Source organism: Mastigoproctus giganteus, chromosome 10 (genome assembly GCF_048544385.1).
Source record: "Mastigoproctus giganteus isolate SK-2022 chromosome 10, ASM4854438v1, whole genome shotgun sequence".
Taxonomy (NCBI): Eukaryota; Metazoa; Arthropoda; class Arachnida; order Uropygi; family Thelyphonidae; genus Mastigoproctus; species Mastigoproctus giganteus.
Genome location: NC_143584.1, coordinates 185084733 through 185102593, shown reverse-complemented (window position 1 = coordinate 185102593; position 17861 = coordinate 185084733). Strand labels below are relative to the sequence as shown.

General features: G+C 36.3%; 1 protein-coding gene across 2 annotated transcripts in view; it reads right to left on the bottom strand.

Annotated features, from left to right (window-relative positions):
- Window positions 1-11395: 11395 nt before the first annotated feature.
- The window catches only part of pix (ATP-binding cassette sub-family E member 1 pix), a 120904-nt gene continuing 114438 nt past the window's right edge, over window positions 11396-17861 (bottom strand). For both annotated transcript variants that reach the window (XM_090383954.1, XM_090383955.1), the window contains one exon: window positions 11396-11962. In XM_090383954.1, the coding sequence (XP_090240080.1) occupies window positions 11915-11962 (48 nt within the window). In that variant the 3' untranslated portion in view covers window positions 11396-11914. The remainder of the gene's footprint in view (window positions 11963-17861) is intronic.

Below are 17861 nucleotides of genomic sequence, written 5' to 3'. Positions count from 1 at the left end.
GATTCTTAATCCTACGAATTGCAACACTTTTGTCCTGCCTTGTTATCATAAGCCAAAATATTTCAGTTAAAATTAGAATATCAGTGAGAAACTGAATAAAATTAATCTTTTTTTTTTTTTTTTTTTTTTTTTTTTGTCCAATGAAAATAAGGAACAACTTTGATTCCAATAAAATTATACTTCAGGCTTTAAACTTCAAACTTGTTCCCTTATTGGAACAAGGTTGAAGTTAACTGAACTGGAGTTATTAAAATGTGTGGTGGGCTTTCCCCGACAAAGATGGAAAGCGTTATTTAAAAAAATAATAATTTTCTGTTTATACTTCGCAATTCTCGCGTAGGGTAGGAGGAGTTACGTTTAGATTGTGTGGGTTTAGTGCGAAAGCAACTAAGGCTGTGAGGTTAGTATGTCCTTACTGTTAGCACAGTTAATAAAATCGCCATCCTCCCTACACCGGGTGGAAAAGGCCTAGGTTCGAATCCTGTTAATGACGAGGAATTTTTATGGCCTCTTATCACAACATGGATGAGTTAGTCGGTCTCAGGCGAGGTTTTTCTCCCGGAAACTCAGGTATCTCGTCCAGCAAATACGCAAATCAACCACAGAATGCACACAATTTACAGACAGTGTACTGACGCGTCATAGCTTTAGTTGCTTTACACACATTGCGTCAGTGTATTGCGCCTGTAATTGCGTGTATTCGCCGTCGGTTTTTTGTCTGCTGGAAAAAAACCCAGAACTTCCTGGAGAAAAAACCATGTAACACTCTCCTGACACCGAGTATTTCAAACACATGAAAAAGGCTCATAAAAATTCCTTGTCATTGACCGGATTCGAACTCGGGCTTTTTCATCGCGGTGTGGGAAGACTCTAGTTATAACCGTTATGCTAACCGTGCGGGCGTCAGAGTTTTCAAGATAGATAGCATACAAGAACATCATCATATTTAGCATTAACATGAGTTAGAATGACAGTCAACTAAAACGTGTGTGTACTAATCTATCCTCGTTTTTGACCAAATACGGCTGTGCGTGCCGTATTTTCTGCTTATACTCCAGCACGAGTATAAATAAGCAGAAAATACGGAAAAATAATGTCATACCGAGAGAGGAACGTTCCATTTTATTTGTTCAGTCTCTGGTTCTTCTGCCCGAAATAATTCCGTCAACAGAGTGGGAAATCTCTTCGTCCAGACAGTAGTTTTGCAAGACTGGACAGATTCTTTGTGAGAATAACGTACCTCAAAGTATATTATTCTCACCAAGGATAATGCACCTAGAGTTTATTCGTAAAATGGATCTAGAAATGATGAGTGTATTGCCTGCTCTGCAAGTCATCCAACATAGGATCCTGTATTCCATGGTAAGGAATTTGTTCTGGTAGTAAATCGGTGCTGGGGACCAAATCTCAGAGGTATGGGTGTAAGCCATTTCTCCTTATAGTGGCTAATTAGGGTCAAGTTCTGTTAGTTCTTGACAGATGGCCCATAAGGTAGCATAAGCTTTCTTCTTAATGTGCAAGAAATGTTCCTGTAATCAGACCTATGGAACAATATGGGAGAGAATTGATCCTGCTTACCGATTCATATACTGCAAAGGCCCACAGAATCCGAATACAGTACTATATTAAATATTGATAAATATGGTTGACACCTTTTATGAACAAAATGTTTTGTCATTAATAGAACACACAATGGGCAAAAAAATATATAAACCTTTATTCAGTATCGAATCTGCCACTTGAATAAGAGCAAATGTGCAGCTTGGCATGGATTCTGTAAGGTGTTTTAGTGCAATTTGGTCGTATTGTAACTATTCATCCAGCAAAATATCACACAGCCACAGCAAAGTTGAAGAAAGAGGACCGTTGCCAAATAGTTCTCCAGCATATCCCACACATTCTCAATAGGTTTGAGATCAGATTAATGTGTGGGTCAAGATATATGGTGGATGTTCCATGTTCTCCTAACTGTTCTGGCACGAAGCACTGTTATCCATAAAGTGGATATCAGTCCATGCCAACAAAACATTCCCCATACCATCATACCACTTCCAGATGCTTCGATTGTCGTAACAAGGCAAGCAGTCTATCATTTAATGATATTCTTGCCACATTCTCTGCAAAACAAAGTGTATCATGATTCGTCTGACTACATGCCCTTCTTCCACTGTCCAATATCACATTCTTCGCACCACTGCAAGCAGATTTTTTTGTTTTTCTCTGAAACAAGTAGGCAGACAACTACCAATACCGAATTTCTTCAATTCCCTACATATAATATGGGTTGAATACAGATGTTATTTGCTGCACACTGGACGTTCTATTTTTCTTTACAATCCTTCTTAGAGTATGAGGTGTGACAATAAAGTTTCAAGAATAATTTATTTAAAAATTATTCAGATGTGAAGCCATCGCCTTCAAAATAGTTCCGTTCAGACTGTACACATGCATTCCAGCTTAGGATCCATTGATCATAACATTTCTGGTATCTGTTTTAATACCCGCGTTACATTACTCTGAATTTCAGAAACTGACTGAAAATATGTTCCTTTGATGACTCCTTTTAGTCGAGGAAATAAAAAGAAGTCACAAGGAGACAAATCAGACGAATAGGAGGATGCTGCAACGTTGTGATCGATTTTGAAGTTAAAAACTCTTTCACTACAATGGCGGAATGTGCGGGAGCATTGTCATGTGTAAAATCCAGGACGAAGCAATTTCAGGTCGAACCCGGTTGACTCGCTTGTTAAGCCTTTCCCAAACTTGAAGGTAAAATTGTCGATTGACAGTTTCATTAGGTGGAACAAACTCTTTGTGAACGATTCCTTTTCGATGAAAAAAGCAAATTAACATGGGTTTTCACTTTTGACTTTGACATTCTCGCTTTTTTGGGTCTTGGTGAGGAATCTCCCTTCCATTATTGACTTTGCCTTTTTGTTTTGGGGTTGTAAGCAAATATCCAGCTTTCATCCTCTGAAATCACGCGAGAAAGCAAATCTAGAACATCTTCAATGCTTTCCACCATCTGAGAATGTCGCAACCAAATTTCTTTCTGCTCATGAGAGAGGTTTTCAGTACCAGCTTTGCACACACTTTCCTCATCAACAACATTTCAGTCATAATTAATCTAACACTTTCTCAATTAATGTTTAGTTTTTCGGCAATCATTCTTGTGGTTAACTGCCTATCGCTTCGAACAAGATCACGCACACGAACAATGTTTTCGTCGTGTCCAGTTGTGGAAGGACGCCCTGAACGCTCAGCATCTTCGACGGATTCACGTCCTTCTCGAAACTGTTTTGTCCAATTGAAAACGCATGGTTTCGACATGGTATCATTTCCATAAACTCTGGTGAACTTTTCATAAATATCCGTTGACCATTCGCCACTTTTCACCAAAAATTTTATCACAACTTTTCGCTATAAATTGCATTCCATTTTTCATGGAACTGAAACACGTCTTTAGACGAACCAACTTGTACAATGACTGAAACGACTAACGACGTTTACCCTTTGCATGCAGGTTGGGGGGGGGGGGGGTTCAGGCTACACAGCAGGAGGATGTAACGGTTTACAGTGTGGCCACTTTGACAGAAACAAAATTATTCTCGAAACTTTGTCACACCTCGTATGATGGCTTTACTCTTGAAATATTGTTTTTCTGCCACATTTATGTTTTTGAAATGTCAAAGAACCGCTTGCTTTCCAGTCATTAAAAACCTTTGAGCTGATTGTTTCTGAGAAATCAGTTATGGCTTTCGTTTCTTGAATCGTGAGTCCTGCTAAATGTGCACCCACAATAACACCTGTTTCAATCTCATAGATCACGTTTTCCCCATTCAGGCCTCAAATTACTGTAGTCGAAGTCTTTATACTCAACGAGGCAACACATAATCACCCCGCATCAGTTTTCTTTGCATCTGTTTCCATTTATTCAAATTTATTTGCATTTCTTCTGGCTTGTCTTAATACAGAGTTTCATATTTTGTTGGCCAGTTTTGTATATTTCAAACTGAAGAAAAAATTAGTTCATTTAATATTCTTTAGAAGTTTCCCCCTCTCGTGCACACCTGTTTCATGGATGTCATTTTTTTGAAGCACCTGTTACTCAGGATCAGTTCAGGTTGGCAAATACCATAAACGGTTATCTGTAATAAGCATGTATCACAGTGACCACTTATTGAATGCCCCATAGTAGGGGAGGCACTTAAAATCGCTATTGCTTAAGTGAACCTACTTAAGCCTAGTTCTGCTGGCATACCTGGACTCTTGTATTGCAATTTATGTATTCATTTTGACAGTGAATATAATCATTACCCACATTTAGCAGTCATGCAGACTTGAGTCAGTCCACTCAGGTACATTTGGCCATTTCTGAATCATGCCCATCTTGTCACCAATATCAATGAGGACTTGGAAAGCGAATTTTGCAGAAAATTTTCTCAGATATGAATTTTCCAGGGTTATTCAATTAAAACATGTTTAAGGCTCTTAAAAATGATTTTTAAAAATTCAACTTTAACTTTTAGACGTATTCTGTTCACAGGTGGATTTCGCATTATCTGCAAGAAGTTTCTGAATTCTAAATCAGTCAGTTAATTATTAATTTTCGTGACTTTTATTCTCTAAAGAGGTGATTATCCCTTTGTATAAGGCAATGGTCAGGCCATACCTCGAATACTGTGTACAGTTCTGGAGGCCTCATTTTAAGAACGATGTAGAGTTGCTTTAGCGTGTGGAGAAGGGCAACAAAATTGGTGAGAACAAAGGGGTCCTCTTATGAAGAAAGGCTTAAGTTCCACAAATTGCAGTGGCTGGAGACTAGGCATCTGCAAGGTGATCTGATTGAGGTGTATAAGGCCTTGAATGGGTTGAGCACGCTGAATTCTGATGGGATTCTTCCAATTACTCAGATTACGAACGCGAGAGAAACATAAATGGAAATTGAGGAAAGACAGTTGTAGAATAGATGTGCGGAATTTTGCCTTTATCCAGCGGGTGGTTAATTGCTGGAACAAATTTCCATTTGTTGTGGAAGTCGATAGCTTAAATAAATTTAAGGAGGAACTGGACAAACGTTTAGAGGGAATGCTTGTGTGAAATTTTTTTTGACGGATGCTACATAAGCTCATACGCTTGCTTTCTTGCATCACATGCCACTATTACTATATTAAGCCATGCCTATGACTTAGAAACCCCTTCGGTAATTTTATTTAATATTTTCTTTAATCTATTTATTTTCCTCTTTTGTGTAATTCTTTATTAAAAAATAAGCTAAATTTACTTGACTTTTGGAGGGGAAATAAAGAAAATGGGTAAAAAACAGAAATGGGTTAAACACAGAAAGTGTTGATCCTGCTCAGATAGCCGACAATCTGAATGAGTATTTTGCATCTACAATTCACACAAGAAGTTAAGAGAGAAAGTCCGTTTATCAAATTGTAACAGGGTTCTTAAATGATTTTGTAATAACTGAGAGCAAAGTGGAGGAGAAATTGTTGAAGTTAAACGTAGGAGAGGCAAACAGGGTGAATGAGATCTATCCAGTTATATTAAAGGAGGCAGCAAAGGTAGTAAGAAAACCCTAAGCCATAATTACGAGAGCATTCCTGGACTCAGGGGAAGACATCACAGACTGGAGATGTGCAAATGTATCACCATTTCACAAAGGGGATCTAAGGGTGATACGAGTAATTACAGACCAGTTAGTTTAACTTCTGTTCAGGAAAAAATAATGGAGTCACTGGTTAAGGATGCATTGCAGGGTCGTCTAGACTAGATTTCAGTAATAATTCACAGACAGCATGGGTCTGTTAAGGGAAAGTCTTGTCTGACAAATTTTATTGAATACTATATGAGATTACAAAGGAACTGGATGCAAAAAATAATTTTGATATCATATACTTGGATCTCAGGAAAGCTTTTGACACTGTTGCACATGGAAGACTACTGTACAAATTGGAGCAGTATGGTATTAAGGATAAGTTGCTACACGGATAAAAGGGTGGTTGAGTTAGAGAAGACCGAGTGGTAATGAATGGATGGTGCTCTTCGTGGACTAATGTTATTAGTGGAGTTTCCCAGGTTTTGGTCCCCACTGTTGTTTTGTATATTTATCAATGATATTTATTGAAGGTATATCAGGCTTGATGTCAAAGTTTGCAGATGATACAAAGGTTGGCAGGGTTGTTAATGACAGTAATGGTAGTATGTTACTGCAACAGAATCTAGAAAAGTTGGGCAGAGAAGTGGTAACTGAAGTTTAACATTGACAAATGCAAAGTACTGCATATGGGTAGAAGTAACCACAGAATAACGTACCAACTCTGCAGTACAGTACTACACTTAGGGTGGTAAATAATGAAAAAGACCTGGGAGTAATTGTGCAGTCAGATATGAAGTTTTCTGAGCAGTGCAGAGAGGCTGCCAGAGCAGGTCATGGGGTATTTTCAAGGATATACAGGAATTTTGCTAGTAGGGAAAAAGAGGTGATTATCCCTTTATATAAGGCAGTAGTCAGGCCACACCTTGAGTACTGTGTACAGGTCTGGAGGGCCTCATTTTAGGAAGGATGTAGAGTTGCTTGAGTACAGAGAAGGGCAACAAGATTGGTGAGGAGAATGAAGGGGTAGTCTTCCCAAGAAAGGCTTAAGTTTTGCAAACTGCAGTATCTGGAGACCAGATATTTGCGAGGTGATCTGATTGAGGTGTACAAGGCCTTGAATGGGTTGAGCAGGTTCAATTCTGATGGGATTCTTCTGCTTGCTCAGATTACAAACCTGGGGGGGGGCATAAATTCAAATTGAGGAAAGACAGTTATAGATGTCCAGAAATTTGTCTTTAGCCAGCGGGTTGTTGATTACTGGAACAAACTTCCGTCATTGTGGAAGTTGATTGCTTAAATAAATTTGAGGAGTCGGACAAACATTTAGAGGGAATGGATGTGTGAAATTATTTTTTTAAATTGTTTCAGTTTAATCACTTTTTTCATCTTGTTGTTGAAAATCAAAAATCACCACAGCAAGTAGGTGATGTCAGTTTTAACATCTGTATTTACTTCTATGATGCAACTATTTATAAGGAAATGAAGAAATTTACATACCAGAAAGATAGGTTTTTTTTTTTTATTGTAGGTATACGATTTCTGTTTAATCTTGCAGTTGTATTTTGAAAATATTTTCACAAAAATGCATTGTTGCAATTTTCCTCACATATATATAAATTGTAACACCTACAGGGCTGATGATTGCAATGGATATAAACTGATTGAGGAATTAAATATCCCCAATCAGTTTATGGATATCCTTTAAAAATAAAGTATAGGCAGTTCCCGTTTTATGAGTTTTTTAAGTATCAATTATCAACAAAATCGAAAATATGAACATTAATTGGGAAAAATGAATGTTAAACATTCATAAATACTGCATTTCAAACCACGCACATAGCTAAACAATAGTGTACCCTGCTTTATATTAATCCATTCCAGAGACACCATCGTATCGTGAAAATATGTGAACCCAATAACACATTGTTTTGGTAATTTGATGTCGAAAGTTGAAATTTTTGTTATATAATTCTCGAAAAGGTCGTTTTTATAGTGGAAATTGTATTAGTTACCAATTCAAATCATTAAAATGCACTACACTTTCATCTTTATCATACGTTCTGTTATAAGAACCAATTTTGAACAACTTGGTGATATTTTTCTAGAGGTCACGACCATAAAACAATAAAAACAATTTGCACTTTCCGATTTATTGGGCTTTTTGTTACTGCAAGCAATTATAAATGGGTAGTAAACTCGATGTCATTGCATTTGCAAAAATACCGATAGTTGGAATTGTGGTTTTTTACGTTATTATGGTGAAATCTTCGATCCTTTTTTTTTAAAGCTTCGTAAGCTTGTTACTCCAGGCAAATCGTGTTAGTTGCAATTTGTGCGTTCCGTTAAAAAACGTTGATGCATGCTATTGAAATTTATAAATAAAAGAGATTATCTTGGAAGCAAGCACCTCTTGAAGCATTTCTGAAGGTGACTCTTTGTCCAATAATGAGTGATCAACGAGTGTGCATTTAGTCGATGATGAAGAATAAGCAGTCTTTAACATTTGTAAGTTGTAAATAATTTCTCTATTATTATAATTTGCTTGATTTTACAGGCTGTGTTTGCATTACTCTGGATAAATAAATCATTGTTTAAACATGAATTAATTACCTAACTAATTTCATTGTTGATAACGTAACCCCTATTTTTAACATTACGTCTGTGGGAAATCAATTCCCGCTTTAAGAGTTTTCGCTTTACGAGCGCATGCTAGGAACAAATTAACACGCAAAGTCAGGAATTACCTGTATTAACAAAATCTTTGTTAATACTTTATTCTTTAAAGGAATATGCAATAATTCTAGGAAAATTGTGTGAGTATTACTTGTAAGAACCTTTTGGAAACTACAAGATTCTACTATTCCCGATAGCTACTATTTGTCCTACTTCTTTAAGAAACAGTCTGGTGGTTGTTATCCTTAAGCATACTTCCATAATTCCAGCTTACATGAGGGAAATGGAACCAATACCATTAACTACCATCCTATCATCTTCAATGTTCACCAAAATTTTGAAAAGTTAATTTAAGTATCTCAATATCTCTCCCCTTCATTCTGTTATTGAGTCAACAATGGTTTTCTTCTCAAAGTATACTGCCCTGTTGCCATATTTATCCATTTTAAACTTACCGGTCTTCACAAAAGTAAAGTTATATTGACTGTTCCTCAGTATTTCATGCATTTGATTCTGCTCGTCCCACCATTCCTTTCTAAACTTTTCTCCTATAGTTTCTCTTTGCTGAATTAGCTTGAACAGTTCCACAATAGTGGAACCCCTTTAGTGTTTAGGGCCATCATCCATTTATACTATATCCCAATGATCCATTTTGCATTCTGATAAAGATAAGGTTAACTGTGTTGGCAGATGATCTGAAGTTTGCATAAGATCATGAAGTCATCCCTGAACTCAGGGAAAATCCTAGTTAACTGGAAAAGTAGTAGTGTCTGGCTTATCCAAGGGAACTAAGGATGATATGGACTGCTGACCAAGCTGATTTTAGTGGCAGGGAGGATTGTGTAGTCCCTGTTCAACAGTGCATTACAGGATCAGGGTAGGTTGTAGAATTCATGGTCAAGGGTACAATTGCAGAGTCACCTTGAGTGGTATATCTTAAAATTGATTGCATCACACTTTTATAAAGGGAAATCTTACTTGAACAACCTGATAAACTACTATCAGAATCATGTGGTTATACAGGAGTTGAATACAAGATAAGAGTTTTGATAAAGACTTTGGCAAAGCATGCAGGGAGAGGATTGCTATACAAACTGGAGCATATCCTAAGCTTGGTTGAGGGATGGTCAGTGGCCATTCTTCAGAGTCTACCAGGTTTGGAAGAAAAAAAAAAATATTGCCAAAACTTCAAAACCTCCAATTTTATTTCAATATTTAATGTTTCTAGTTTTTTTTTTTTTTTTTTGAAACAGCCTTTTTTTTGCACTCATTTGTTTATAATACAAGTAGCAGGAATACCACCAGTATCAAATATATAAGAACCATATACATTTTTACACACAATATATATAACAAATCAAAATATGCAACACACACTCAACCATAAATTGAAATGACATTAGTGAAAACAAGTAACGTAGCAGGACACAGTTTTTGCACGTGTAATTTTCACGCATATAATGACAGACACGGTGTCAAATAAATATGCATATTAATGTGAAATGTGCATTATAAGATGACACATTATGCAACGATAAACCATAACCTGTTTTTATTCCAAAAGAATGGACTGCTATCCACTAGAAGCTAACAGTACATAAATTCAACTTTTCTTCAATATTATTGCATCTGAATGAGCCATGTCAGATTTAATATATATATATTTTTTTTCAAAATTATGAATTCAGTTTTTGTCACAAGACATACTCAGTCACATTCTAAAAGCTACACAATAAAATCATTATTACTTTATGGCTGCATGTTGTATCAGTTATGATTAAACTATCACTATGAAAGACTACATATGGAGAAAAAAAAAAATAACTGTAGAGCTGAAATTTATAAGGGACAAGCAGAAAAGAATGAGATGGGGGGAAAAAAGTCTTAAAATGCCATCACGGAAGAACATATTCCAATGATGTGATAACAGAATGGACACAAAAATCCACTACAACTTGTATTGCAGGATTGTGTTTTGTTGGTTAAGCTCTATTTTCAAAATAGTAGCAATTCCTTGGCTGCTTTTCACAAATACTACCAATGGAAAATGAGCCTTTGTCACAAAATGGGTTAAACAACATGGTATGGAAGTTTGAGGAGACCAGTAGTTAGTCTAAGCTGTGCAAGAAGTAAGCAATTTCTGTAATTCACATTTACCTCCTAGCGTAAGAGTAGTTGCTATGCAATTTGTGGTCCACTGTCTGCAAATTATGCTACACTGATATCCATATGAACTACGCATGGTGCAACAAATTACTTCAAGTGATCAGAGAAAAGCAAAACCCAAGAAACTTGGTTTTTGCTCTTCACTTCCTAGCTGGGATGGAGGTAGCATTATAGGTAATTGCCACTGGAATATTTTGTAGGCCAATGTTGCACACTTCTATCTGAATGGTAACATGGACACACAGAATTATTGGGTGTCACTCTGGACTTTCAACACACATCACTACATAGCAGTGAAACTGCACTATGCTTGATGTGGGACCCTTTTGGAGGTACATGTGCCAACACTGATGCATGATTCCATGAGCTCACCGAGCACCTTCAAGACAATGGCACCTTGTACACAGCAGTTTTCATGCAGGATGAAACACTGGCACATAATGCTCACCCAGTAACACATGTTTCCTCAAGGCAGTATACTTTCTCTTTAAATAACCAGTTCAGTTGCTTGGCTACCTCATTTTTCCAATTTCAATCCATGCAATTTTTGGTTGTGGGACATTGAAATTATGGCAGATGTAGAAGGCACCACAACAAGGAATGTTAGGAACATTCTCAAGGAAATTTTAGAGTGACATTGACAAATTGAAAATGCAATATAATGAACATTAACATCTGAAATAGTCAAACCGTTTGCAATTAAATAAATCTGGTGGAACAGTGTTCACTTCTACACAGTGTACTGTACTATTTTACCCTTGGTGGAATTTCACAAAACTGTTTTTGCACTATTCCTTTCCACATTGTCTGTATTGTCCATTTTAAATTTCAGCTCTGTTCATCTGTCTGTAATATATGATATTGCCAATTGTATAATCATTGATGGTTTGATGATCAATATAAATAAAATTTCCCCCCCCACATTATTAAAAATAGAAACAAAGCCAAATATCACATAGGAATTATTTTTATTTTCTTGCCCTCACACACCAAGTTACAAAGGAGAGCTTACATTTGTGGAACTACTACTCTTCAGTCCATAATACTGCAGATAGTTCACTTTCAAGGTCCCTTTTTTAAATAACTGGATTCCAGAAAGGAAAATGAAAAATTTTAACATTTCTTTATTAAAAATATTTCCATGCAATATTTCTACAAAATATTTCATTTTCATTTACAGATCTAAAAACGTGCAAATGTTACAGAATACATCTGCTGGGACAAAATAAGTCAACAAAATTATTGGGGAAAATGCATTTTCTATTTCATTTTCTGAAAATTAGAATAAATAAATGTCTCTTCTCTTTTCACTTGTGACACCAGTATCTACAATGAATTATTCTTGTTTAGGAAATCTGACTCAAGTGAGAAATCACACTGATGATTTCCTGCAGTATGTCTATACAGTTCCTCAAAACCACACTGTAGCTCTCCCAGAGTATATATTTCAATACATAATTAACAACTACATCAATCTTCCAAAAAGAAGTAGTTGCCACCTCTCTTTTGTTCTGTGTCCTACAAAAAAGAAAAATATTTCAGAAAATTATATTTAAAATGAAAAAAATGTTTGTTTACTTTTCTCCTTATAACACTATCCATATACATCAGGGCAAAACATAGATAGCACCCATATTACACCATTTCTGCTATAATGCTTTTCCTATCACATGGTAATTCTGACTGTTTAAATTATTTTATTGCCTAAAAATTCCATTCTTTTTGAAACTACACATTTGACTCTTAATTTACTATAACTTAAATATAAAAAAGCTAATTTCTACATAAATGCGATTAAACATAACAATATACTCGCATGTGATTTTACAGTCACATGTGAGGAATGTATTTAAGTTGAGGTTACCAGTGGCCGAAGCCAATACTAATTAGTTGAATGACTTAATAATAGATAAAAGACCAGAAGTAAAGTTATCACAATTAAAAGTGACCAAGCAACTCTTGGCACAAGCACATTACAAATTTTGCTTCCTCTGCATCTAAAAAACTTGGTTTTCTCTTTCGCTTTCAGCGTTACTTTTCTTCCAAACAGCTGCTCACTCTGTATAAATCGCAAATCCGCCCTTCCATGGAATATTGTTCCCACATTGTGCCCCCAAAACCTCTCTCAGGCTTCTTGATTCCATTCAGAAGAGGGCAGTTAGGTTAATTAATGATTCATCTCTAACAGAATCTCTCCACTTTCTTTCTCATAGACGTACTGTTTCTGCTGCATGCCTCTTCTACAGATACTTCCATGGGCACTGTTCTTCTGAATTGGCTTCTATGATTCCCGCTCTCTCTTTCAAAACAGTCCGAACACGTGCTGCCAACATCCATTTACTGTCCAACTTTTCATCTTCCTCATTTATTCATTCAACTGCCATTTTCTGGAACAACCTTCCTTCATACGTATTTCCTGAAAATTACAATCTACAGAAGTTCAAGTCCAATGTCAACAAATATCTTCTTTCGTCTTCTCAACCTCCAACCCAAGCACGGTACTAAGTACTATAGGTTCTAATACCTCTCGTGTTTGGGGTTCACATAAAAAAAAAAAAAAAAGAAAAAAAAAAGCAACTGTGAGCTGACAGAATCTATCCAGTTACATTGAAGGAAGCAGCAAAAGTTGTAAGCAAACCTTCAGTTATAATGAGAAAATCCATGGATTCACACAATCTGACCTTAACAGATTGGATATGTGCAAATCTCTCCTACTCACAAAAGTGGCTCAAAGGGCAAAATAGGCAACCACAGGCTTGCCTATTTTGCCCTTTTTAACCTTCTAAGCCAGGGAAGATTATGGAGTCTTTAGTGAAGGATGCAATACAAAATAATCTAAACAGGTATGAAATTGCAAGGAATTGTTTGCATGCCGCTGTTAAGAGCAACTCATGCTTGACTAATTCATTAACTAATATGAAATCGTCAGTAAAGAATTGGATAGAAGGAATAACTTTTAACACTGTTTACATAGATTTTGGTAAAGCTTCTGGTACAATCCCACAGAAATAAGTGTTGTATAAATAGAAGCGATGTGGCATGAAAAGCAAGTTACCTGGATAAATTGATGGTAAAGTGGAGGGAGACAGTAGTTTTAAATGGCCACTACTCTCCATGGACTAATGTTGAGTGGAGTCCCAGGGATTCAGTTCTTGGTCTATTACTGTTTCTAATATTTAATTAATGATATTTCAAGTTTAATGTCCGAGTTTGCTGACGATACAAAGGTGAACAGATAATTAATGACAGTAATCAGGGTATGCTACTCCAACAAGACTTATTGTTACTTATTAGACTTCAAGACTTATTTGGATGGGCCAAGAAATGGCAAATGAGGTTTAATACTGGTCTTACATGTGGGTAACAATAATCTAAGAGTAACATACCACCAACTTAAGATTGCAGATAAAGACTAACACCTGCACTGCATACTGTGCAACTTCAATTACACAAGATGAGTGGGACTGACTGTTTGAAATAAGGAAGTATGATAACAGAAACCCACCCTTTTTATAGGAAACAAATTCCTTTATTATTGTACAGTACTAATTGCATGAGGTGTGGCTATTAAATAACAGGACTGCATGCACAGCCACTACATGCCAAGTGCAACCTGCGAAGCAAAGGCATGACCTTAAACCTTTTCCTATTTGTTGAAAAAGTCACATTCCAACATGCTAATTTGCCTTTCAGCGAGACAATATGCTTGTGTAAACTACAATTTACTGTAATTTTAAAACCATACACTTAATACTAAACATAATTTACTGTAATTTTAAAACCATACACTTAATACTAAACACGATTTCAATTAGTCTTCATTTATGAATCTTAAAATTGATGTTTGTGTTAGATATTTCAAGTTTCCTATAAAAACAATGGCGTTAAGTCTCATTACTTGCCTCAGTTCCTTCAAAAAAATTGACTAATGTGTCCATTTCACCTTGAGCTTGTGAGATTGTCGGCACTGATTTTGATTCACTTTCAGTTGTCACCATATCATCACAATCATAGTCTTTACCATTGTTGTTATCATCTTTGTTGAGCATCAGCATCTACAATGTCCCTCTCTGTAGGAAGACCACTAGTTAATAAGTTGTCGTCAGCGTTATCTGTATTAAAAACTACAACATTGTTATGTAGCAAGCAACCATTTGGATAATGGTAAGTTGTTTTCTTCGTTTCCATCTTCTTCACCTACAATTGAAATTTCATTTGAATTTAATTTAGATTTCTTGAAACAATTCGATATGGTTGTCGAAGTGCATTGTTCCATGCATCATTCAATAGATTTACAGCATCCAATATTGATATAGACTTGGTAAGTTTCTGTTCTCTTTGAGATGTAGAACTAGAAATCTTTTATAAAATCCTTTCAAACTCTTGATTACACCTATGTCCATTGGTTGTAAAATTGATGTCACATTGGGAAGCAGAAATACTAGCTTAATGTTGGACATATTTTGAATCTGGGGATGTGCAGGACAGTTATCAACTAACGATAAAAATATTTTTCTTTTTTAAATAGCTCCTTATTCCAATCATTTACATATCGCCGAAAATATCCGAAGTCATCCAAGCTTTCTTGTTTGCAGCGTAATCCACAGGAAGCTGCCTTACGTTTTTTAAACGTAATGAGGTTTTAACGATTTTCCAATAACAAACAGTTTTTTTTTTTTTTATCAGTTCCTGTCATATTTGCGCATACGAGCACCGTCAAGCGAGCCTTTGATTTTTTTCCACCAACACATTTTCCCCTCTTTGAATTTAAATGTATTGTCACGTGTCAAATTATGAAAAAGTCCTGTTTCATCGCCTTGTAGTAGTAGTAACAGAGGCATGTGATGCAAGAAAGGAAGCATATGAGCTTATGTAGCATCAGCCAAAAAAAAACCAACAATTTCATGCAACCATTCCCTCTGAAAGTTTGTCCAGTTCCTCCTTGATTTTATTTAAGCTACCAACTTCCACAATAACAGACGAAAATTTGTTCCAGCAATTAACCACCCGCTGGCTAAAGGCAAATTTCAGCACATCTATTCTACAACTGTCTTTCTTCAACTTGAATTTATGCACCCTCAGGTTCGTAATCTGAACAAGAGGAAGAATCTCATCGGAATTCAGCGTGCTCAACCCATTCAAAGCTTTATACACCTCAATCAGATCACCTTGCAGGTGCCTAGTGTCCAGCCGCTGCAGTTTGCAGAACTTAAGCCTTTCTTGGTAAGAGAACCCCTTCATTCCCCCTCACCAATCTTGTTGCCCTTCTCTGTACACGCTCAAGCAACTCTACATCCTTCCTAAAATGAGACCTCCAGACCCGTACTCAAGGCATGGCCTGACTATTGCCTTATACAAAGGGATAATCGTTTTCCCTGTTAGCAAAATTCCTGTATATCATTGACAATATCCCATGACCTGCATTGCTCAGAAAACTTCATATCTGACCCCACAATCGCTCCCAGGTCTTTTTCATTTTCTACCACCCTAAGTGTAGGTACTATACAATTACACCTATGGCCTGTTTCCAAAGGAAGAGTTCGTTTGTAACTGATTTTACTTTAAAATGATAAAGTGATCTGCATACAAAGTTCTTAGAAGTCCCGAAATGCATACAACGTTCCAAGAAGTCCGGTTTCCAAAATTCTTAGAAGTCCCGAAATAAATTTATGGTTCAGTGAATTCAAGACAATCTGTAAATAGGGTAATGCAAGAAGCGGAACACTAATGCACTATTGTATAGTCCCCATTCTCCGAGGACAAAGCCATAAACCTGCCGCTAGTCATAAAACTAAGTCACCCTTTTCATTTTTAGCAATTCCAAGAATTGGGTTTTTTTTTTTTGACTACCCAAGCAATTAAGAATGTTTGCATAGTTGCCAAAATCTGTTTGGCGTTTGTGTAGTACGCTCGTTATAACAGTGGGTGATCTCGTTGTTTCTATGCTCATTATAACCAAGTTCAACTGTATTTAAAACTCACTTTCTTCGCATTAATCTGAAAATTATGAACTGTAGACTTTTTTATTATATATTACTGTATATGAGTTAGTGAAAGCCTCAGTTATAACATAACTAAGTGCAAACTAAGTTTACTGCAAAATACTAGAAATACAGGTAGTTTCCACTTTATGAGTTCCAGTGTTTTTTTTTTTTTTTTTTTTGTAGTTGTTGGCGCATAGGCTTCTGTGGCCATAATGCACCTCCCAAGGTTTTTGCAGTACTTTGATCCAAGCCCGAGGCGGGAATCGAACCCGCAACCTTTGGGTTTCCAGGCAGGCACTTTACCCACCCGGCTAGCCCGGTCAGCTCAAATATCAAGTAGCAACAGAATCGAAAATACGAACATTAATTGCAATAAATAAATGCTAAACATTCATAAATACGGCATTTCAAACCACGCGTATAGCTATACAATTCATTACTATTGTGCGTGCGTTTATTTGTTCAGGCAAAGATAAGGAGGAAGGTTCAACTTTTAAAGGAATTTTGTAAAAAATTCCATATTTCAGATGTAATCAAAATAATAAAACGAGTCTGGGACAAATTACAGAGAAGAACATGGCATTTGGAATAGACTGTCATCATTTTATTGATAATTCTGAAGGATTTCAGGAACCAGCAGAGATCTGTACAAAATGAAATAGAAGTCATTAACATTGCTAACCAATTGCAGCTTGAGGTTTCTACATCTGATGTCACTGATCTGCTTCTCACTCACTCACTCACTCACTCACACACACACACACACACACACACACACACACACACACACACACACACACACACACACACACACACACAATGCAGGGCTTACAAATCAAGACCACCTTGAAATGGCAAAATGTGAAGACGCTAAGGAAAAAGAAGATTTAACAGCTGAAACTCCTGTTCTCCTTCACTCTCAAGAAGCTTGACGAAGCTTTTCAACGCAGAAAAAGCAACTGAGAATTTCGAGTCACAAGAAAAGTTGCTACAGATTTAAAAAAATGCTTATGCATGCTATTGTGAAATTTCTAAAGAAAAAAAGAAAACTGTTTTGGAAACACACAACTCTTGAACCATTTCCGAAGAAGAAAATGACCCCTTGTGCTTCCAACAAAAAAGTGCCGAACCAACAACGAGTGTACATTTAGTTAATGATGATGAAGAATAAACATTAACATTTGTATGACATAAATAATTTATTATAATTTGCTTGATATTAAAGGCTATATATTTTAATTTATTTGGATAAATAAATCATTGTTTAAGCATAAACTATTGTTTTGTTGTCCTTTATTTAACATTACTCTGGTCAAATTTCATTGTTGAGAATGCTACATCTATGGGGGAAAAATTCCCGCTTTACGAGCTTGCACTAGGAACGAATTAACTCGTGAAGTATGGGAACTACCTGTATTTCACTACATGACTAA